The following is a 25,353-nucleotide window of genomic DNA, read 5'->3' as shown; positions in this document are numbered from 1 at the left end:
AGGTGAAGGAGTAGCCCTCCAAAAGGTGGTGATTTCAAATAAACCTGTTGGACTATAACTTGGTGTCATGTGACTTCTGACCTTATGTTTTTGGGAACAGAGGCATGTGTTACAGCAGCCATAAGTGAGTTCTCGTGCTACACAGAATATAATAGATGAAAATCAGTTTTATAAGGACCCAACTTCCAACACTACAAACTATTGATATCCACAGTACTGTTTCATAAATTCACTTTGTTGATAGCTCAAAGAGGTAATTGAAGGATTAGTTCTCTTTGAAACTGATTCAGAGATTAAGTACTTGAATAGATTAAATATTTTTAGTGGGCTTTCACAAATGAAAGTGTGTTTTTATAGTGAACTCAAAAGTAGATATTGATTTTGTTTTATTTCAACAAGACTACTATTAGCATTAGACTGCCCATTAGTAAATTCTGGGTGTGTTGGCGTGAATAGTCAAAGCGCAAAGATTGGTGGGTGGGTTGGCATGAGTTAGCATTATGTTGGCATAAAGGATATGAGGGGCCATAGTGGTGGATAGGTGGACATGGATTGACATATGGGGCTATGAGGGGTCCTGGTGGTGGTCAGGGGTGGGGGTGGGGGAGGGGGGGGGGAGCAGCACAGGTTGGCATTAGCTTAACATTTGGGGTAATTGGCAGAATGAGTTAACACGAGTTGGTATTAAGTTGGAATATGGGCTATAGGGCCGAAGGAATGAATTGAGCATGTTTTGGTAGAAAGGTATGAACAGCCTTTGGAAGTTGCTGAGGGAGGCATAAGTTGGCATTGAAGAATGGATGGGGGGGGATGAGGCATAAGGACTGGACGGCTTAATGTTTAACAAAACAGCTGGGATAAAGTCTCACAGAACTATGGTGGCTCTTTTAAACAGCTCAACTCTCCCAGTGGCCGCCCCTAATCTTTGTACTGGTGAGTAAGAGCTTGACTGTCCTGTCATCCTCGAACATTCCATCCAATGTGGACATGGCAAGACAGCTACATCTCTTCCTCAACTCAGAAACACAAATCCAGGCCTACTATACTAGTTGTGAAACTCTGTTTCTCTCCACAGAGAACTCTTTATGTAGAATCTTACCAAGAGCCTTCTGAAATCTAAATATACCACATCCTCTGCTTCTTCTTTATCTATTCCACTTATCTCCTCAAAGAACTCCTAACAGATTTGTCAAACAGGATTTCCCCTACATAAATCCTGATGACTCTGCTCAATCCTACCATTATTTCTAAGTGCTCTGCTATCACACCCTTTATTATAGATTCTAGCCTTTTTCCCTGTGGTTGATATTAGGCTAGCAGGTTTTCAGTCCTTCACTTTCTCTCTCTCAAATAGTGGGGTTACATGTACCACTTTCCAACTTGCAAGGTCCATTTCAGAGGCCACAATTTTTTGAAAGGTGATTGCCACACATTACATTTACAGTCACCTATTTCAACACTCTTAGAAGTAGATTATCAGGTTCAGGGGATTTAGCTACTTGAAGTCCCATTAATTTCTCTAGTAAAATCAGGTAGTGTTGAATGGGTGCCTGATCAACATTGACTATTACATGTTCCCACCAAACTTGTATGTTCTGGAATATATTGTCACGTATGAAGTTCAGCAATAACAATGGTTGATAAAATTGTCGTTATGTACTAGTCTGTGTGCATTCCTTGTTGTGAAGAGTTACAGGATTGTTGCTGGCATTGCTAATGTGATTCTTTTCTATCCGGGGGTTTCAGTTGCAATATTGGCTCAGATGTTTGCTGAAACAGTCATTTTGTATGTTGTATGCATCAAAGTAAAGGCCTGTTAGGCTTGTTTCTTTTTAGGAGTTTGTTTTCACTTATAACAGGGCTGTCTTTATATTCGCCTTGATTGTACCTTCAGTGGTAAATTTCCTGATGGTTTTATGTGGTTAGCAGAAAGGATTTTGTGGCAAAATTCATCATTATAGCTCATGAATTATTTAATAGAAATAATTCAGTTTCTGAAAAATAATTGTCTTTGTACCAATTACTTTGTGTTCAGGCCTGGACATTCTAATGCAAGAATCACAGAAAATTAATATATAAGTAAAGCAGGTAATTAGTAAGGCAAATAGAGTTTTGGCATTTATTGCTAAAGAGATTGAGTATAAAAGTAGGGAAGTGTTGCTGCGACTATACAAGGCATTAGTGAGAATGTATCTGCAGCATTGTGTGCAGTTTTGGTCCCCTTAGTTGAGGAAGAATGTAGTTGCATTGGACACATAGGAAATCCACTGGATTGATTCCAGAGGTGAGGTGTTTGTCTTATGAAGAGAGGTGGAGCAGTTTAGGCCTGTACTGTATTGAATTTAGAAGAATGAAAGGAAATCTTATTGAGATATATAAGATGCTAAGTGCAATTGATAAAGTAGACATGGGGAGAATGTTTCCTCTTGTGGGCAGTTCCAGGACATTGAGTAAATTTAAGCAAGAGACAGAAAGATTTTTAATGAGTAACAGAGTGAAAGGTTATGGAGAGTGGGTAAAAAAGTGGAGCTAAGGATGAGATGAGATCAGATATCAAATGACAGAGTAGCATTGAGGGCTGAACCACCTATTCTTGCACCTAGTTCTTATATTAAGTAATATCTTGGTTACAGCACACAAATTGAAATGTTTTTCTGCTTTTTGAGATAATGCTGAATAATGACCAATGTCTCATCAAATATCTTAATGTAAAGTACCAAAGATATTGCAAAATTATTATGTGTTGGTTTTCAAAAGACTTAGGCTGGTATTTTCCTGATTTCAGCCTAAGGCTGAAAGTGAGAAAGAATAGTGGAGGTAAACTAACTCCATGTTCGGATGTGCAATCCATCAGATCTTCCAGCAGTCAGGTTTCTACAGAATTAGAATCCAGGTTGAGAAAGACTCAGCTGCTAGTGGCTGTTGCTGCTCCAGCATCCCAAGGACAGAGCAATAGTGGAAGAGAAGAATGTCATTGGTAGGGATTTAGGTGGCTATAGGGTGGGCTCCTAGGAGTCAGAAGCAAGGGCAGGAGATGGGTTTTCACAGCTATTACTCTGCTTTTAGACCCATCCCCAGCTTCACATACAATCCCCCAATCATGTATAGATTAGTGCAGATGAACAGCCCCAATCCTCCAAAATCAACAGCCAATCATACTGGTTGACCAATCAGTTGGCTGTCCCTTTTTGTTGTCCTGACTGGGGCTGAAATAGTCACAACCAAGTGGAGATAATTCCTTAAGTGGCTCTTAAGTGGTTATTTGATGGCAAGGAAAGAAAGTAGAACTTAGGCCTTCCTGTTTACAACGTAAATATAGTGGAGACAGGAAGTGGTGCAATTCCGATTGGCCACAGTTCTACCTAATTAAGTTTGTGTCCCGCGCACAGGATTACTGCCTTTGAGACTGAATGACTCTGCCCAAAGTTTATAAATGTTTATTTAATGGTGAATAATTAACATAGAAATTTGACTGCAATAATCTTGCTGTTTGGTAACAGATCGCACTGGATACATCATTTTGGACAGCTATCAACCATTTTTTTATCTGGGGAAGTCTTGCTGTCTACTTTGCAATAACTTTTACAATGTACAGCAATGGCATGTATCTGATGTTTCCAACCTCATTTCCTTTTATTGGTATGTACTTTTAATAGTTATCACTTCTGTTACAAATAATTTTATGTTAAAGTAATTATTGATTTTCTTTTTACAGGATTATCTGGTATGAATGATGTTGATTGTTAAAAAAGTCATTTGACTATGATGTTCATATTTAATATTTCATATAAAGAATGATACAAATGCAGTAGTATATGGGAAAAGTAATGGACTTAATACTAAGCCAGGCCCCACCACAATGAGATGGAAACTTTAGAAGGGGTTAAGTGACCGGATTGGTGACAATTCGCCACGGCAGATTCATCGCCGATGATTAGTCACTGCCAGTTCTCCACCAGCGTTTCTCCACTGGGGTCGTTTGACCTCTGGAAACTATTCGCCGCCGGAAATACATATATGTATTGATTGTTTTCCCTCCCACCTGTTCTTTCATACTTCTCAGTCCCCTTTATTTATACAACTACATACTACATATTGATAAAAGAAGAGGTAAAATAAATATCATTTTATTGGTTTATATATAAAAATGAGTTACAAACTTTAACCAGAAAAAGGAAGTATATTTTAAAAATCTTTATAATGGTGGTAAAATCTCACATTAATATTAAACAATGAACTGTTTTAGTTCATTTGATAGTTATGTGCTATTCCTCTAAGATATTCCAAACAATCTCTTTCACCGTTTTCAAGAACAATTTTTTTTTATTCTATCGGCTGCGTCTCGATTTTTTTTAGCTTTATTTGTGGTGTGTAACCCGCTATCAGCTGTTCCATATATAAAACTCACCTCTTTTGCAATTTCATTAATGTTACAATAAATTTCCATATGGTTGGGTGGTGAGCTCCGAGTTCAAAAGCAATTCTCCGATGAGCGGCTTCAGTGTGATTATTTGTGCGATCTTCATCATTTATTGTTGTCTCATAGACCGACCACATATCATGGGGAAACAAAGGTGCCCTTCGGCTACTGCCACGTCTATTGTAGAGTCCAATATAATTAAATTCAAACCAATCTAGTATTGGTTGTAGTTCTTGAGGCAAAAAAATCTGCGAGTGCTTCTACTTAGGTATCAAGGTCAGTAAATGGCACAAAAGCCAAAGCAATTATCATTTTTGCTTTTAAAGCATAATCAGGATCGGTGTTGTATTGACGAGTTGCTCCAACTGCAGCAATATATCTATGCATACTTTGTGCCAAATGAAAGAAACAGCCCCTAATTCTAACTTCAGGAAAACATTCTCTCATAGCACTGATACTGCCTGCTCAAAGTCGCAATGGATATACTGCGGTCTGGGATTAGGTACCAAGGACTTCACCATTTCAAACATGCATACACTCGTTAAACGCTGCTTATTTGGTAGAAGTATATACAATATTAGATGAACCCCATCAAGTCTTTTTGCTAAAATACAATATACCTGAGAGAATAAAATAGGAGCTATGTTGAACGTACCATCCACAAACCACATCAATTCTGCTAAATGGTGTATCATTTATAAGGCATAAAATCATATTTATAAGGCATGGCCAACCACGGCACCATAAGATTATCTGCAGGGCTGTGTCGGTATGTACTGACTCTTGTCTTTTGAGCATTTTCAACTTTAATTGTTCCACAATCAGCAGCCCTACCTTCAACTGACCACTATCCGCCAAAAGAAATTTTTCTTCTGCTCTGTTATCCAGCTTTTATACTTTGTATGTAATTGGAATCACCAAATGCTGAAGATCAGTAGGGTTTGGTGGCGCTAAACTAATATCATTCCTTTCTTGTCGAATTATTTTCTTCATGCTGCTTGTCATCGGTAAAGATGCTTGGACTGACTGAGGGACATCAGCAACACATTCTAGATGCTAGATACTTCCTGCAATTCTTCTGCACAACGTTTTAAACTTGTTTTCACTTTCGCAACTTGGACACTTGCTGCGAAGGGGAATGTGTGTGTTCATTTATTGTTTTTATCACAGTGCCACTCTTGGTGTGGATCTGTCCATTACCTCGGCCCCTTTGTTCACATTGCCAAAACTTAATACTTGAATCACTCTTGGATAGTTTATCAAAAACAGATATAAAACCATCATTATAAAAATTCTTATTTCCACATTTACTAATAATTTCTGTTTCCATTTTGAAGACTTGAGGGTAAATGGAAAAAAAAATACAAACTTAAAAAAAACTCTCCTGTAACGAAAATAAGTTGTTACTGAAACAATGCAAACATTACCTTAACCAATATAACGACAATTTTATATAGTTTAGATATGCTCGGTGGTCAAAGGGCAGTGGCTAATCATTGGCGGTGAATCTGCTTATTTGTGGAATCGTCTTCAGTGGCCAGTGGGCGGTGGCTAAGTGCCCTCGGCGATCAAAGGGCAGTGGCTAATCATCGGCGGTGAATCTGCTTATTTGCGGAATCATCTTCAGTAGCCAATCGTCTTCAGTGGCCAATCGTCTTCAGTGGCCAACGGGCGGTGGCTAAGCGTACTCGGCGGTCAAAGGGCAGTGGCTAATCATCGGCGACGAATCTGCTGTGGCGAATGGTCCCATCCCGAAGTGATCACCTTCCCAAAATACTAATATAATCTGTGCAACACATGTATATTTCTATTTTTACATTGGGAGATAACAGGACATCCAAGTGACTCTAGAGGTCAATGTATTATCAGAGAAGTTAAATAAAGCAGCAACAGGTTCCATTTTTATGTCAGTTTTAACACTGAGCCACATAAACAGATGTTAAATTAGATTACTAAAACTTTGATCAAAGAAATAAGCTTTTAAGCAAAATCTAAAAGGAGGTAACAAGTTAGTCAGATGAATTTAGAGCAAAAATTTCAGAGTTAGAAGTACCATCAGCTGAAGATAGGGCTGCTGATTGTGAAACAATTAAAGTTGAAAATGCTCAAAAGGCAAGAGTCAGTACATACCGATACAGCCCTGCAGATAATCTTATGGTGCTGTGGTTGGCCATGCTTTATAAATGTTTAAAAGGAACACTAAGTTAAGCTTGTTAACCCTGACCCAATTCAAATATGTGTCCAAACTTCTACAGTATGCAGGAAATTATAGTACCTCATCTCCACCAGTACTAACTCTAAGTTTAAGTTTCTTAACAAAAGTTATTGAAGACCACATATAAGCGCCAAAAGCAGAGAGTGAGCTTTAATCAGGGACAGGTGGGAGCATTATATGTTCAAGAGTGGAACACTGTTTGTGCAGATTTGAAAGTGTGGATCTTGCAACAGTTCCTTTCCTGGGAGTCTGAGGCAATGGCTAGAAAGGGAGTGTCAAAGGGAAATGGCTGTTCAGTATATAGTCCTCTTTGTAAGAAACTCATGTGCAGTGATGTGTCTGGCAGTAATTTCTCTTGGAGAGGATATGGTCACTGTCTTGGGTGAGTTTGATCTGATAGGATGGTGTTTGATAAGACAAGGTTGGGGAGGGTATCAAGGAATTTGATAGTGGCTCATAGTTATGGGAGGGTAAATGGTCAGGTGGGACATTAGGACCTGAGTAGCAAAGGGCTCGTGGATAAAATGGAAAATTAATTTGTGACATGGAAGGGATTGGCTGAAGTAGGGAAAATTGCAGAGTAGTGACAAGGCTTGCAAGACTTGATGGACATAAAGAAAAAGGGGAATTTGGAGTGGTAAACATTTTTGTTCACAAGTCTCACTGTCTTGTACAACTGCGTAATTTTGTTTTGATTTTGAAAAGGCTATACCTAAACTAGGAGGATGCCTTTGGCTGGGAGCAACAGACTGTTGCTCAATGTGGCGTGCCTGTGCAGTGGTACAGTTACACTGAGTGATATGAGTCTGTTTCCAGTGAGTAGATGTGGCACCTAACCTTACGGAGTGCAGGGATCATTCATCCCTCTTCTTATTCTGGATCCGGGTCTGCTGGTACTGGCAACCTCGGTCATAGCCACCCACTTCTGATGGGAAGGCAAACAGCTGCTGTGCCTGGGGAAGCAAGCCTTCCTTCTTTTCTGGACAGCCTACAGCAGAACATCTAACAAGGTGCGGCTGAACTTTGGAGGTAGTTACTGCTTACTTAGGGACAAATAGGATGATGGGTGTGGTGGTGAGGAGTGACTAACAGTGCCTCCAAATGATTCTATAAAGGTTAGCAGTGAGTGAAGGTTTGTCCAGGTAGCCTTTAAATATGGCGACTAGATATTTAAGCCCAGAAGGTCCCAGCAAAGGCAAGAACTTCCTGGCTGCTTCCTGGAAACAACTGGCATTTTTCCATAATCAGCTGAAAAGCACTTGATTATTCAAGAAAATACATCTAGGCCTTGGTGGAAGTAGAAACATCACAAATACCAATACCATGCTTCAAATGCATAAAGACCAGTTACTTTAACTTCGGTGGTAAGGAAATTTCTAGAAACAATTATTTAGGATAGAATTAGTAATCACATGGAAAAAAAGTAGGTTCGTTGGGAAGAGTCAGCATGGATTTCTAAAATGGGTATTGTGTTTAACTAACTACCGAGGATCAACTAAGCTGGGTGTAGTTTAACCAAGAAGAAATCAATTACCTATGTTAATCTGGTTTTATTTCATTACAACTATTTGTTACATAAAAGTGGATACCACAATACTTAACTAGTTGTCTGAATGTTTCTATCCTCAGCACTCAACTGTTCCCCCAGAATGTCACAGAAATGTGGCAAACAGACTGCTGAGGAACATTTGGTCAATAAACCCTCTGCAATCCCAGAAAAACTGAGCAACAGAGGCATAACTAAAGAATAGGAACATAAGTTTGATTATGGAGCAATTGTTAGGCTGTTCGGTATCTCAACGGGCCTGGTGTATCTCTCCAACATGCATCACAAAGTTTCTCCACATTAGAATGAAGTGCTGAATATTCCACAGTCTCACCTACATTTAGATTTGGCCCAGCAGCAATAGTTCTCACCAAGCATGGACCATCACATGGAAGTAAGGAAGCAGCAAAAGAAAGAGGGTTACTCACACCTTGCAGCAAAAAGAAGCTGAAAATAATCAACTGAACGAGTCTATAAAAATTCCATTGAGACTACATTAGAAAATATTATCATTGACCAAGTAACTGCATGGAATATTTTAAATTGACCCTGCTATTTTATTTTATCTTGTACAGGTACTGCAAGGAATGCCTTGAACCAACCACATGTATGGCTGACCATCTTTCTATCAGCAGTAATGTGTGTCCTGCCAATTGTAATTGTGCGTTACCTCAGCGCTGAGCTAAGACCTACCTCCATTGATAAAGTATGTTCTTAATGAGAATAGAATAGAATGACTTAGAATAAGGCTATCTGAAAGAAAACTGTTTGTTATTCGTAATTACATCTTTAACTATTACTTGAGAGAATATTCCACAACAATAATACAATCTTCATGATTTCAACTATAAAAATATAAACTGGGTTTTGGTTTAGAATTGATGTGGGGTAGCTCGAATTATAGGAGAATAATTTTTTTAGTGTTTTTGAGACGCCTGGGGGGCAGCACTGATGATTAGGTTTTGTAAATAGAGTGCATGGCTACAGTGCCTAGAGAGAAACAAGGAAAGGCAAACAAAGACATTGCGATGAAAAGCCAAGAAGGCGATTAATGCTCGGTAGAGTACTCATGAGAAGTATAAATTGTTGAAAATGGGTTGGCTGTGTTAGGAGCAACTCATACCAAATAGGAACTAAGGGTGTAGGAGAAAGTTAACGAACATGGAAGAGAACATGCTCTGAAATTGTTAAAATTGGTAATTCCTGAAGATCTAGGCGGAAGATGAGGTATTGTTCCTCCAGCTTGCATTAAGCCTCACTGGAACACTGCAGTGGGTCTGAAACAGAAATATTGGCATGCCACTGTGTTGAAGTGGTAGGTACCTGGAAGCTTGGGGTCATCTTTACAGACAGAGCTTAGGTATTAGGCAAAGCAGTCACCCAGTCTGTGTTTCGTCTCCCCAGTATAAAACAGACCTAGGTTGGAATCCACTACAACAAAATGTGAAATTTGAATTCGGAATAAATTTGAATTCGGAATAAATCTGAAATTTAAAGATGATCTTGAAACCTGTTGGATTGTTGCAAAAGCCTATCCATTTAATAATGTCTGTTAGGGAAGGATTTCTGTCCTCCTTACAAAGGGTCAGCACTCCAAAAGCTTGTGATTTCAAATAAACCTGTTGGACAGAACCTGATGACATGTGACTTTCAACCTAATTCAGTTAAGGAAGAGGGATATGTTAGGAGCAGCACCAGGTGCATCTAATAATGAGATGTCAAGTTGATGGGAGAAAGTGAGGGCTGTTAAACTGGTGAAGCTACAACATAGGATTAGAAGCATACCAACATGGCTTAGTGGCTAGTGATAGACAGGAATAAGCAATTTCACAACTAATGGATCTGCATTCCTGCCACAAGGATAGGCATTACAACTTGAGAATTTCGAAATGTTGTACCAGGCCAGAGAAAGGGAGATATTTATAGAGTCTGCAGCACAAAAACAGACCCTTCAGTCTAACCCATCCATGCTGACCAAGTTTCCAAGCGAAGCTAGTCCCATTTGCCTATTTTTGATAAAGCTTCCTTCTCTTTAAGGTGGGGGCTTTCTGTTTCTGACCTAAAAGTGAGAAGAGTGAATAATGCGCAAAAAGCATCCTATCTGGGTACATCTCAGCTTGGTATGGCAACTGCTATGCCCAAGACCACAAAAGAAATTACAGAAAGTTGTGAACATAGCCCAGTTCATCACGCAAACCAGCCTTCCTTCCATTGACTCCATGTGTACTTCATGCTGCCTTGGGAAAGTAGCTAACATTATTGAAAACCCCTCCCACAATGGCTGTACTCTCTTCCACTCTCTTCAATCAGACAGAAGATACAAAAGTTTGAAAACGTGTACCAACAGATTCACAAAAGTTTCTTCCCTACTATTATCAGATCTCTGATACACGAGAATTAATCTTTCTTTGCACCTTCTCTATAGCTGCAATTGTATTTTCTGAATTCTGTTCTATTACCCTGATGTACTTTTGTAAGTTATGATTTGTCTGGATAGCATGCAAAACAATGCTTTTCATATATCTCAGTAAATGTGACAATTATATATCAAAATAAATCAGACTTTACAGGTATTTTTAATTATTTATTTCACCTTGTGGACTTCTATGCACAAAATTTGTATCAATAGTTTCACCTTTTATCCTGACATTTTCAGACCATACTATATTGGTATGAATTGTTGACAATGGCAAATACAGTGGTATTTGTAACACATCTAGCAAATGTTTGACTCTTTAACTTTCAAATGGTATATGTGGAAATTTATTTGAGGTAAACTTACTGTTTAATCTATTTACTGTATAATTATGAACTGACACTGAATCAATTGCAATTTTTTTTCAGCTGCAACTTAAAATTAGGAAAATCAAAACACTTCCTCCAAAACCAGTGGTTAGGCGTTTGAAACGGCCTAGTGCACGTCGATCTGCATATGCTTTTGCTCATCAACAGGGTTTTGGTGCCCTCATTACTTCAGGGAAGAATATGCGAATAAGGAATATCAACTATAAGCCTTCTAAGACTGTTGTGTAACTAAATATTGAACAGAAAATATAAATCTAATTTAATATGTGTAGCCAAATTGCAATGAAACCAAACCAACTCCACATGGAAATGTGACAGATGACTACGAGCAAAGGGAACATTTAATATTTGTGCATCTTAAGATACTGACTGTACAAATGCCATGTTATATGAATGCACAAGTTTTGTTGGTCTAAACCTCAACAATACAAAAATGAAATCAAGGTGAATTATGCCTAATTTAAAATATCAATAATCAATCTTCAGCCATGAAATTATTTTTCACTTTTAGGAGCATGCTAATTTGAAAAGTCTTTGCAAATGGAGACTGAATTCAAAATGTTTACAGCAGATGAATCAAAGTAACAGTAAAATCACAATGTATCCATATTGGCAAAATTTCTCAAATGCAGCCTGTTTTAAAGATTTGTTTACAGTTTTCTATTTTGTATCCAGAAATTTTGGAATTTTCATTATAGGAATTAACATCTGTTTTTTGACTGTAGGTAGATAGCAGGTCATCTACATTTTGATTAGAATCGCTTGAGCTAGGTAGATAGAATCATACAGCATGAAAACAGACCCTTTGGTCGAACCAGTCTATGCCGACCATAATCCCAAATTAAACTAGTCCCACACTAAACTAGTCCCTCTCTTTACTCCTGGTCCATATCTCTCCAAACATTCCTTATTCATGTACTTATCTAAATGTTTTTTTTAAATGTTGTAACTGTACCTGCATCCATCACTTCCTCTGGAAATTCATTCCACACGCCAACCACACTGTCTGTGTAAAAAGAAAATGCCTGTGATGTATTTTTAAAATCTGTCTCCTCTCACCTTAAAAATATGTTTCCTAGTCTTGAAATCGCCCACCCTAGGGAAAAGACAGCTGCCATTCACCTTATCTATACCCTTTATTTTATAAAAGTCCCAGCCTATCTAGCCTCTCCTTATAACTCAAACCCTCCAGTCCCAGCAACGTCCTGGTAAAATGATGATCTAGCTCATTTTTGTTGTGTTCATCGCTACCGACAATGGCTCATGTTTTATTCCCTAGAATCACTTCTACTTATTTCCTGCATTAGTAGAGTTGGGAAAAATGGATCCACTTCAGTTTGACAGAAACTATTCCATTCCAAGTGACACTCATGTTGTTATAGTGTTAGTTGAAAACTGAAGAGCACTATAAATTAGAAATATTATGTAATTGTCAGTATAAATTTGACATCCAACTTGCTGTATTGAGCGACTTCAACAGATATTAAATGCTATTTTCTAGTTAAGCTTTCAAATTGAAGTTTGAACATAGTAGCAGTGACATGAGCTGTTAAAGGATGCATTTGTTACAGTAGTACTCCTGTGAAACATTCTGACTAAGAGGGGTTATTGTAAGTATTTGAGACAAATCATCTTCTGCAAACCTTCCACAAATATCTCCAGAACGGAGTTAGAATTGGAGATTTCAGACAGTTTGTGTGTACTAATGTGAACAGTTACCCAGAAAATGTTAGACATATTAAAACTTAGACTGCACATAGCGTAACAACTTATTTGGGTCCACAATCTCACCCCAACCCCAGATCTCTCACTACTTCTCCCCAACCACCTAGCTGAAAACCTGACTCCCCCACAAATTAACTATCTCCCACTGAATTGGTGCAATACTTCTCTAATCCACTAAGTACCTTCCTGACATGACTAATTCTTATGACTAATTCCTGACATGACTCAACCCTCTCTCACCCGCATTCTGAGCATCTGACAACTCACCCACCCAACTACCCTTCCAACCATCCAACTACCATACCAATTTAACCTGACTATAGCTGATCTCACTGCCATTTGTGACCACCTGACTACCCTCCTGACCACCCAAATACACACTGTCCTGGACCCAACTTTATTCTCCCAACCACCGAATAACTCTCTGACTGGAACACAGTTTCCTCCATTATCCAGCAACTACTTTCTCAACCATACAACTACCCTCCTAACCATTTGACCAATTACCCAGACTACCCCTTACTCACTTACCCATCCTGCCAACTTACTTACCACCCTAATCCCTACTTATTTGCCAAGTAACCTCTTTCACTCACGTACACATTCACCCACATACTTAAATACCTATTTGCCGTTCCATTCACTAAAATTCCAATTGGATATTTAAATATAGCAGGTAGGGCTGTAAAGAAAAAAGATGTAACTTATCTTTCCCAAGTCTGCTGCTGTCTAATGGAGTTCTGTGAGTGCACATATGTTGGAATGCATGGATCTCAGATGTCTGTGCAGTGGAAAAAACATAGAAGAAACATTGCTCAACTCTGTTTTAAGTCTTTTATCAGTTGCTTTACTTTTATGTCACTGGCTATTGGCTACTTTGCTCAGGGAATAGGTCCTTCCTTCCCACTCTATGTTCACCTCTGATAATTTTACATATTTCTGTTAAATCTTTTGCAGACTTCTCTGTTCAAAACAAAGCAACCATAGCCTTACCAAACTTTCATCATAGATAAAATTCTCAATTTTTGGCATCAATCTGGTAAATTCCCTCTCCAGTGTAATCATATCCTTTATGTAATGTGGTGATCAGAACTATATGTAGTACTCCATCTGTGGCCCAACAAATATTTTATACAGTTCTAGAATAATTCTTGCTTTTATATTCTGTCTGCTATTAGAAAGATATGTGCTATTATATGAGAGAAACAGAGGAATAATAAATTTGCAAAATGTAACTCCATAGCAAATGGATAAAGTATATTATAACTGCAGAACACAATCAATGACAACATGACATTACATACAAAAGACACCTGGCCACATGCATGTCTTCTGAACTTCTCCACTTTCTTTTAATATACCTTCTTCACAATTACTGTCTGTACATCTTTAAAGCTTCTACAATACTAGTCGCTAGACTAAATATGCACTCTATGATCATATTAAATATTTTGTATAATTTTGGTATGTACTTCTAAGACACATGCCTGTGTCTTATAAATTCTATACTTTTCTCATGTTTCCTACCCAACATTTTAACACTGAAATATATTTCAAAGGGATGTTAAAAGAAAATGGTGGAAATGTCTTACAAATCAGGCCACAACTGTGGCGAGAACTGACAAGTTGATATTTCAGCTTGGACATGCCATCATGGTCTTTGTATTCACAGTCCACTCATGGACTGTGAATCGTCTTCTATTGCAAGTGCAAATATATGCTTAATTGAAACTGGAACAGCAAATGCACAATGTATCTTAGAAATGCAGTTCTTCCATTAAAACTACCCATGCCATTCTTATTTCTTCTGTTCCATTAAAAGTAATGGTGGCTTCAGTTGTGAGCACTACTGCTCACAGCGCCAGGGACCTGGTTTTGATTTCAGCCTTGGGTGACTGTACATGTGGAGTTTGCACGTTCTCCCTGTGTCTGTGTAGGTTTCCTCCAGATAGTTTGGTTTCCTCCCACCGTCCAAAGATATGCAGGTTAGGTCGATTGGCCATGCTAAATTGCCCCTAATATCCAGGGCTGTGCAGGCTGAGATGGATTTGCTATGGGAAATGCAGGGTTACAGGGATAGGGTGAGGGGTTTAGTCTGAATGTAATGATCTTTGGAGGGGCGGTGTGGACTCGATGGGCTGAATGGCCTGCTTCCACAAAGTAGGATTCTAAGATCTTTCCTTTATTTATCAATTAATCCATTTGGAAAATTAGAAAATCAACAGCTCAGGATTTCAGAAAGTGCAAAATGTCTCATCTGGGTGCATCATGTTGGCACATGACTCAGAATGGCCTTAAATAAAAGCCATGATGTGGAGGTGCCGGTGCTGGAGTGGATAAAGTTAAAAATCACACAACACTATGTTCTAGTCCAACAGGTTTATTTGGAAGTACGAGCTTTCATAACACTGCTGCCTCGTCAGTCTAGCTATCTGACAAAGGAGCAGCACTCCGAAAGCTTGTACTTCCAAATAAATCTGTTGGACTAGAACATGGTGTTGTGTGATTTTTATCTTAACTAAAAGACCCTATTTGATTTAGCTCTAAACACAAATCAATATCACAAAAATTAGGAATAGAACCATACCTAATTTTGAAATAAATATACAGCAAGTGGTTATGGTCTGAAATCCATGACCTTAAAGGATATTTTTCAAAAGGGAATTGGTTAAACATATAAACATACATGTATATATACATGACGAAGAAAATAAGGCAGGGAAATAGGGCTAGCTAAATTGTTCTGGGGAGCGTCTGAAAGGACACAAGGGATAAATGTCCTTCTATGTTATATGATTCTATATTTGTTTTTTGCTTCAGGCCATGTCTTGTAATGCTATTTCTGCATAACCACTGACTATTCTTCAATTTCATTGTGCAGTTTAGTGAATGTTGAAATGAAAATGATCAGCTTGTTTACATCTCTATGACTGTAATTTCTTGAAATTAAGTATTAGGTTGAGAATAATGTCTATGAAATGATAGTCATATGAGGAACTTCTGGAACTATAGCCAAATACCCAGGAATTTCTGTAAATTTTGAAAAAAAGAGACAAATTTCTCCATAAGAGAATAAATATATTGTTTTGCTAGAAAAAAATATGTATAATTTTATTTAATTTGTGTAATAATTTGAAAACACAGAGCAATATTTTTTCGATGATAGAACTTCTAACTCCTGTCACATGAAGAATTCAGGGTTGAGCATACTTAGCCCTGGAGCCATTTAACACTGACAAGTTTATGGTCAGATTGCATGTTTATGAATGAATGTCAATGTCGCTGTACCTTCTAGGTTTAATACTATGCTTTTGCAGTGCTTGCTGAGAACACACTAAACCTTCCCCACTTTTAAGGCAAAACAGTTTGAATGCAGGTTTATATGATTTAAAATTCATTATAATCTTACTGCCTACTGACAGTCTCAGGAGCTCTCCTTTCAAATAATTGGATGGTATGTGCACACACACATGCATACACCCTTTCTCTCATAGTTTTCATTAATCTAATTAATAAGCACCGTTCTTCACAAGACAAATTCTCAAGCTAATCCATGCTGTTTTTTGAAACAATTTAGACAAGGTTCTTTAAAACGTGCTAAACTTATGCATATATAAGAATCTTGCTCAGGTAGATGAAGAGCACCTTGGAGAAGGTTGTCAGTCATTTTAATCAAAAAATTAGATTGAGCTTCAGAACAATGCCAGAAGTAAGCTGGACATCTTAATATAAAATAAGGAAAGATGCTAGTACAGAAAGTTTTGGAAATACTTAAAGTGGTTTCTTTAAATGGAGGTTGGTACAGCAAAAGTTAGGAAGGTAAATTAATTGAGTTAGTGGCATTAAAGCTTTTTCTGAAGAGGTCTAATTACACCAGCTTTATTGTGCTCTTAATAAATGATGGTAACATGACACCAAAGTAGCGAAGAACTTTCTCCTACAAATCTTTTTATAGTTAGATAAGTATGTATTCAAGAAGTGTATATGCTTACTACAATTAATGAAACTTGAAATGATCATATGCAATAAATTATATGAAATAATGACAGATTGTAATGTGACACTATCACACTATTGCTCATGATATCATCATGCCAAAACACTGCTCTTGTTGTACCCCATCCTTTGATAATGATAGGTTTGTCAAATGTTTTCATGTGTTGTTTTGAAAGGAATACTATGTATCATTGAATATATGGATGGTAAAATTATTTCATGTTTTTATATGTGAGATGAACACCAAGATAGAAAAAGTTTTAAATGTATATTTTTAGTAATTGTGTTTTTATCAAATCACTTACAATTAAAGTAATACATGGTTGCATTTCTTTTATATACATTCATATAAATCTTGCTATGTCAATTGTAACATATTGTAAAAAATATATATTTTGCCTCAATTCAAGTAATATTCATTCACAACAGAATAACTATTTTCTGGCCATAATGCTGTACTATAAAGCATTATAGTCTATGATCTCAGGATTTCACCTCTCAACAGTATTTCCTGTATTTTCTTTAATTAACATCATGTTTTAATTCATATTGTTGCAATGTTTCATTGAAAAATATCAGTTCTAAGTGACTACCTAATGATTTATATAAATTTATGATAAGTAGATTAGTTAGCTGCCTTACACATGCACATAGAAGTCATCCATAAAACAACCTGTGGAAGAAATTCCAAAGCCTGAATAGAGGCATAGATTATTTTCTAAACTGGCTTTAGATATCTGAAGCATAAAAGGACTTAGGAGTCCCGAGTTCAGGATTCTCTTAAGATTAACATGCAGATTCAGTTGGCAGGTCAGCAGGCAAATGAAGTGTTAGCATTCATAAAAAAGGATTAGAATACAACATACAACCTCAGCAGTTCACCACTCTGGTCAGACCACATTTGGAACATTGTGAACAATTTTGTGCCCTGCATCTAAGGAATGATGTGCTAGCATTGGAGGGAGTCCAGAGGAGGCTTACAAGAATAATCCTAAGGATGAAAGGCTTATGAGGAGCAGTTGAGGACTTTGGGTCTGTATTTGATGGAGTTTAGAAGGACAAAGAGGGGAATCTGATTGAAACTTACAGCATCCTGAAAGGCCTGGATAGAATGGATGTGGAAAAGATGTTTCCACTAGTAGGATAGTCTAGGACCTAAGGCCACATCCTCAGAGAGAAGGGATGATTTGGAATTTATTCAACCAGAGGATGATGAATCATTACCGCCGAAGGTTGTGGAGGCCAAGTCATTGATGGTATTTAAGACAGATAGATAGGTTCTTGATTAGTAATGCGATCAAGGGTTATGGGCAGATGGCAGAAGAATGGAGTTGAGAAACATATCAACCATTGAATGCTGGTGCAGAATCGTTGGGCTACAACAAGTAATTATGCTCCTATACCTCATGATCTAAAGAGTCCAGAACAGGGCTCAGTTATGCTATAACGCCTTAATTGTTCACTTTGTTATGACCAGGTCAGGTCACCTCCTTGGTTAGCCGGAACTAAGGTTTCTGTTGTTTTTAGCAGAAAGTTCTGTCTCTCTTCAATTAAAATGTAGTTAATTAATTTCTACAATAACAAGAAGATGCTAATTTTAAGGTCTTTCTGCGTGACAGAAAGAGCAATTTTGCTAACTGCTGACCCCACCAAAATGAATAGAAGTGTTACACCAAGCATCCACACAGGCACAATGTCAAAAAAGGATAATGTCCAGTATAAAAAGATTAAAGGAATGTACAGTTTAAAATCCAAAGAATGTCTTTGAAGTATAAAATTTTAACCTGAGACCATTGTTACTTTGTTGGTGTGTAAGATCATTTAACTTATTCTTAGTGTTATGATATTTCTTAAGGCATGAACTTAAATCCTCTTCCAGTGAAGGCCAATACTTTATTTGTCTTCCTAATTGCTTGCTGCACTTCCCAGTCTACTTTCATTGGGCAAACAAATTCCTTTGTACATCAACATTTTCCAATGTATCACCATTTTCCGCATTTCTGTTTATGACACTGAAATGTATAATTTGACATTTAAAGATGTAGTACTGTATTTACCATGTGTTTGCCTACTTACTCAATTTGTCTAAACAAATTTGAAACTTGCTTGCATTCTCCTCTTAATAAGTAATCTCAATTTTGTTTTGTCAACAAACTTGGAAACGTTGCATTTGGTTCCCTCATCCAGGCCATTATCTCATGAACAGTTTGAGGCCCATCTTTGCACTACCCCTTTCTTCAGCTACCTGGAAAAAGAAGTATTTATTCCCACTCTCTTGTTTCCTGTCTGTCAACCAAATTTTAATCCATGACAATGTATTATCCTTATCCTCTCTTTGTTTTTGGCTACAAACCACTTTTAAGGGAACTTATCAAAAGCCTCCTGAAAATCCAAACATACCACATTCACTTATTCCCCTTTATCTAATCTACCAGATACAACTTCAAATAACACAAATAGATCTGTTAAGCATGATATGCCTTTCATTAACTCATGTAAGTTTTGTCCAATATTGTTAGTGCTTTATCATGTCTTTTGTCATAAATTCTAGCGTTTTCCCTACTACTGATGTCAGACTAATTGGTCTGTAATTCTCTTTTTTTTCTCCCTCCTCACTTAAATTATGGGGTTACATTTGCTACTATTCAATCTCTAGGAATTGTTCCAGGAGTCTGTAGAACTTTGGAAGATGATCATCAATGCATCCAACATTTCCAGAGCCGCCACCTTTCAATACTCTGGAATGTAGATTAGCAAGTCCTGGAGATACTGATTTCCTTCAGTTCCACCCTTTGGCTAGGCTGTTGGTTCCTTAACATTTCATTTTTGTACTTTTTTTTGTGCATACAAAAGCAAAGTACGTGTTCACTTATTCTGCTATTTCTTTATTCCCCATTGGTTAGGCCACTGTTAGAATATTGCATGCAATTCTGGTCTCCTTCCTATTGGAAAGATGTCGTGAAACTTGAAAGTGTTCAGAAAAGATTTACAAGGATGTTGCTAGGGTTGGGGGATTTGAGCTACAGGGAGAGGCTGAACAGGATAGGGCGTTTTCCCTGGAGCGTCGGAGGCTGAGGGGAGACCTTATAGAGGTTTACAAAATTATGAGGAGCATGGATAGGGTAAATAGGCAAAGTCTTTTCCCTGGGGTCGGGGAGTCCAGCACTAGAGGGTAAGGTTTAGGGTGGGAGGGGAAAGATATAAGAGACCTAAGGTGCAACTTTTTCACATAGAGAGTGTATGGAATGAGCTGCCAGAGGAAGTGGTGGAGGCTGGTACAATTGCAACATTTAAGAGGCATTTGAATGGGTATATGAATAGGAAGGGTTTGGAGGGATATGGGCCAGGTGTTGTCAGGTGGGACTAGATTGGGTTGGGATATCTGGTCGGCATGGATGGGTTGGACCAAAAAGTCTGTTTCTATGCTGTACACCTCTATGACTCTAAGAAACACATTTAACTGATAAGGAGCACTTGGAAGTTACAGCAGGGAGGGTTCAGACAGGTGTTTTTCTCATCCTTTAATTTGAAAAGTAGAGGAGTTGCTACACTTATCCAGAAGAATCGCCCATTTTGACTGTTTGACCAAATTAAGGATGAATATTGGCGGTTTATGATTCTTAAAGCTTTAGTACATGGAGAGGAATATGGGATTGTGAATGTATATTGCACCCCCTGGCAATACCTTCAAATTTTTAACGGATATGCTTTCCAGATTGATAGCCTTGGGGTGTGTCATATAACTATAGGGGGAGACTTTAATCGACTTATTGACCCCGAAATGAACGTGATGCCTAGGGGCCTTGTGGGTATGTCCCCGCAATCCAGGCAGTTGGTGGACCTGAACAGGGAGCTGGGGTTGGTGGATGTGTGGAGATGTCTTCACCCCAAAGATAGGGATTTCACCTTTTTCTCTAATCCATGTAAATACTAAACTAGAATTGACATGTTTTTTGTCCCATCGACCTTCTTGAATTCGGTGCTGTCTTGCAGAATCGGGAATATAGCCATTTCCAATCATGCAGCAGTGTACATGGAGGTCAAGGCCGGTGGTAACGGGACAGGCTCGCGGCACTGGCGCATGGATCCTTTCCTCTTGAAGGATAGCAAGTTTATAGAGTATTTTTCGCAGGAATTTAAAATCTTTTGGGACGTTAATTTGGATACAGTCAGTAATCTGTCTGCTCTGGGAGACAGTCAAGGCCTATGCACGTGGTTGATTATTTCATACTCAGTGACCCAGAAATGACAGAGGGGAGAGCAGCAGCATTTGCTTGAGGCTCATCTGAAGGCACCTGAGACAGCATACTTTGACAAACTGTCTGTAACCAAAATGCAGCGGATTACAGTCCTCAGGGCTACTTTGAATGCTGCGCTCACCCAGACAGCAAAGGGGGAAATCTCTGTTGTGAAACTTAGGTTATTTGAATATGGTATCAAACTTGCCAGAAAGAAGAATGCCCCCCCCCCCCTCTCCAGTCTATCACATCCATCAGAGAGAGTGCTGGTACCCTTACTTGCAATGCCAAAAAGATTAATGCAGCATTTAGGAAGTTCTACTCTGAGCTGTACCAGTCGGAGGGCTGTGAAAACAGATGGAAGAAGATAGAGTCCTTTTTTAAAACCCTGGATCTTCCAGGTGTAACTTCAGAGCAGGCGTCTCTTCTGAATGCCCCCTGACAATCCAAGAAATACAGGAGGCGATGAGACAGCTCCAGCGTGGTAAAGCAAACGGCCCAGACGGATTTCAAAGTGAGTTTGATAAGGAGTTTGTAAACATGCTGGCCGAGCTACTGTTGAATATGTACAACTGCTCGTACAGTCAGGACTGCCTCCCATCCTCTGAAAGAAGAAAATATTTCTCATCCTCAAGAAAGGGAAAGCCCCAGAGGATTGCACTTCATACAGGCCCATATCGTTACTGAATGTGGATTTTAAAATTCTGACAAAAATGCTGGCGTTAAGGTTGGAGAGGGTTTTGCCCTTCATTGTAAAGGAGGACAAGACAGGTTTTATTAAGGGTCATAGGTCTACTAATAATATTAGAGTATTAAATATAGTCCAGATATGCCAGCAAGGGTCGATTCCAAGCTTGGTAGTCTCCCTGGATGCAGAGAAAGTGTTTGACCGGGTGGAGTGGCTGTACCTCTTTTATGTACTGAAGCGATTTGGTCTTGAAGGTGTTTTTGCCAGGTGGGTGGCAGTGTTACATAGTGACCTGAAAACAGCTGTTTTACTAATGGTATAAGTATATCAGCAGAGGCAGCCCACAAGGGTGCCCTCTCTTGCCACTATCATTTACATTAGTGACTGAGCTGCTGGCAGAGACCATCCAGAGGGACCCCAATATAATTTCTTTGAAGGTGGGGTCAGGCAGGCATAAGATCACCCTTCACATGATGACATTCTTCTCTTTTTAACTGATCCGATGACATCTGGGACACGTTTAATACAAGTGATTAATGTATTTGGTTTGTTTTCAGGGTATAAAATTAATTTAGTGAAGTCAGAGGCCATGTCTCGGGGGGGGGGGGGGGGGGGGGGGGCCTTACTAGAATATCTTTCAGGTGGTCTCAGGGAGGTTTCCTGTATTTAGGCATTTTTATCATCCCAGCCTTCAATCAATTATATAAAGCTAATTTTGTGCAGTTGCTAGAGAAGTTAAGGCAGGACCTTCGACGCTGGGAGGATCTTCCAACAAGAGGGAAATTTGGTTGGGTAGAATAGCTCTGGTCAAAATGAATGTTCTTCCTCACTTATTATATCCCATGCGAATGCTCTCTTTGATGCTGCTTAGGCAAGCACTACAGAGGCTTTACAGTTGGCTTGGATCTTTCATTTGGCATCATAGGTGGCCTCTTATTAAGCTGTCCAATTACAGCGTCCGCAGGGGAAGGGAGGTTTGGATTTCCTGGACTTTAAGAAATATCAATTGAGTTCCTTACTATCCTATGTGGCTGACCAGGCTTGGCAGGACTGGCAGCCAATCTGGTTGGACATTGAGGCTTCCCAGGCAAAATGCCCCCTCATCAGTTTGTTGTTTATGGACAAGATAAGGACTGTTATGGACCATTGCAGAAACCCAATTGTCCTTAACACAGTTAATGCATGGAGAATGATGTGACAAGGTGAGGGCAACTTTCAAAAAACTTCCCCTTTCCCTCCCATAATAGGAATGTTAGGATTCCAGCCAGGGTCGAGGGACTCTGGCTTTAAGCTCTGGGAGTCTCCTGTTTGGGAGATTTATTAGACGGGGAGGTCATGGTGTCTTTTGAGCAGCTGAATCAGAAATATGAGCTATCTAGGAGGGACCTCGGGTGTTACTTTCAGGTTATGGACTTTAGTCAGGAAAAGATTACATAGACGATTAGTCCCTATAAGTCGGATATTGAGAGGAGAGTGCTCTGGTCGATGGGCGCTCTCTTGGTCAGTACCCTTTATTGGTGATGTATATTTTGTTGCAAAAATCCGGACGACACAAGTTTATGTACAATGGTAGATGCTTTATTATCGGATAGCCGGTGAGAGATTCTCAATGTCCCCAAAAGTAGTCCTGTGTCTACTTGTACTGACACTTCTCCACGAATTTCTGCCCTACACACAAAGGCAGTATTTTTTAATAGGGATTAAACAAAAGGTTTATCAGATATATGGTCGATTGTCATTACATAGTTTAAGATAGGTAATTATGAATTTATAAAACCCGACAAATGTTGATGTCCTTGATAACTTGTGAATGAATTACATGGACTGATTATCATATTCTTCATGATCATGTGTTGATGGGAAGAGATTATAACACAAAGGTGTTGCCTGTTCTTAATGGGGGATTCACAAACCTATGCTAATATCGAGAAGTAAGACAATGGGGGTGGGAGGCAGATTAACAGGGTTGTGGCCAAGGCTATCAGTCTTGTCTGGAAAGGACAAATACCTCTGTCTGAGGCTGCAGAGGAATCCACATGTGTGGCTCCACTGGACTCCTTTTCTGGGATACAGTCAGCCTCCTCCTTACTGAGATGTTCTGTCTGTATCGTAAGAGGACAGGCTTCCAATTGATACTGCAGTGAGTCTCTTTGGCAGTGGAATGTTTAACACTTGCTTCCCCAGTATGTCTTGAAAGAGAAGTAAAACATGGAACTGATCTCTTTGTGGCTTTCTAACTTTCTTATTCCCTCCTATTGATCATTCGATGATCAACTAGGTCCCCTCAGAGCCTATAGAGAAGGCATTCAGACAACAGTGGCCATAAGCACCAAAGCACTAGAATGCAGGAGATTACAATTAGTATTGTAATTCTGATATTCACCAGCAGTCCTCCAAGAACAACCCCTAGTGACCTCCATGCCATTGCTGAACTCCTTGTCAACAGTTTGGAGAGTCTGGATTTCCTGTGTGATGTGGTTAGAGCAGTCAGTGATGTTAGTGGACTCGTCAGGGGTGTAGGTGCAGCACTCTGTGCCAACAATAGCACAGGTATCACCCTCCTTGGCTGGCAGCAAGTGGAGGGCCACAGTCCTAACTGCAAGTAGCTCTGCGTTAATTTCAGTGAAACAACTAGCCATATTATTAGCGACCCTTTCACATTCGGTGACTAAGTTCTTGGCACTGGTGCACTCGGGTAACATCCCCATTCCTCTTCTGCCTCGGTATCATTCCCTCCCTCCTCAAACAGGGTTGGTATTCCAGACCTGAGCTTGGGATCCCGAGAAGTGCTTAGGTTCTCTCTTCAGCAATGTTGCTTCTGAATAGATTCCCGTTGGGAGAGAGAACATTCCCACCCAGATAAGGAACCTTCTGGGCCTCAGGGGTGAGGGCAAGTTGCCCAAAACACTAATGCCAGGAACAACATACTCCGTGTAGCATGACCCCTCCCAATCGGAGGGAAGCCAGGGGTAGGCTTTCAACCCGCAAATAAAGTATATGCCATTGTAAGCTGTCAGAGCGGAAACAGCATCTCCCACCAGCCTGGGAGCAGGATCATTCCAGAGGTGGCTTGAGGTTCTGTTGTGGATGGCAGACCAATCACATATAAAGTATCCATATTCTATTACGTTCTGAATAAGTTCGATCCAAGGGATGGCAGAGGAGCATTCACTTGTTCCCACATAAGTACCTTTACAGTATTTCCCTTCCCGCCTGAAACAGAATGCTGTAGTCCATAAGATCATAAGACATAGGAGTGGAAATAAGGCCATTCGGCCTCTCATGTCCACGCTGATGGGCATTTCAACGCCACTTACCCACACTCTCCAGTAGCCAAGAATTTATCAATCTCTGCCTTGAAGACATTTAGCATCCTGGCGTCCACTGGCAATGAATTCCACAGGCCCACCATCTCTGGCTGAAGAAATGTCTCCCCATTTCCGTTCTAAATTGACCCCCTCTAATTCTAAGGCTGTGCCCACAGGTCCTGATATCACTGCCTAACAGTAACAAATTCCAAGTGTCCACCCTTTCTAAGCCATGCATTATCTTATAAGTTTCTATTAGATCTCCCCTCAACCTTCTCAACTCGAATGAAAACAATCCTAGGATCCTCAGCTGTTCATCGGATATTAGGCCTACCATTCCAGGGATCATCCTGTTGATGGCATTGTTGTCAACGACAGGGGAGGGAGGCCTATGCGATTTGTTGTAATTAGG

General features: G+C 39.3%; 1 protein-coding gene across 2 annotated transcripts in view; it reads left to right on the top strand.

The window, feature by feature from the left end:
- Positions 1-19,040, top strand: part of LOC122548976 (phospholipid-transporting ATPase ID) — a 272,266-nt gene extending 253,226 nt beyond the window's left edge. For both annotated transcript variants that reach the window (XM_043688030.2, XM_043688038.2), the window contains 3 exons: positions 3,501-3,639; positions 8,757-8,887; positions 11,026-19,040. In XM_043688030.2, the coding sequence (XP_043543965.2) occupies positions 3,501-3,639; positions 8,757-8,887; positions 11,026-11,214 (459 nt within the window). In that variant the 3' untranslated portion in view covers positions 11,215-19,040. The remainder of the gene's footprint in view (positions 1-3,500; positions 3,640-8,756; positions 8,888-11,025) is intronic.
- The last annotated feature ends 6,313 nt before the right edge of the window (positions 19,041-25,353 follow it).

Source organism: Chiloscyllium plagiosum, unplaced genomic scaffold, assembly GCF_037043375.1.
Source record: "Chiloscyllium plagiosum isolate Xiang-an unplaced genomic scaffold, Cpla_swu_hap1 HiC_scaffold_1, whole genome shotgun sequence".
Classification (NCBI taxonomy): domain Eukaryota; kingdom Metazoa; phylum Chordata; class Chondrichthyes; order Orectolobiformes; family Hemiscylliidae; genus Chiloscyllium; species Chiloscyllium plagiosum.
This window is presented reverse-complemented; position numbering and strand designations above follow the sequence as displayed.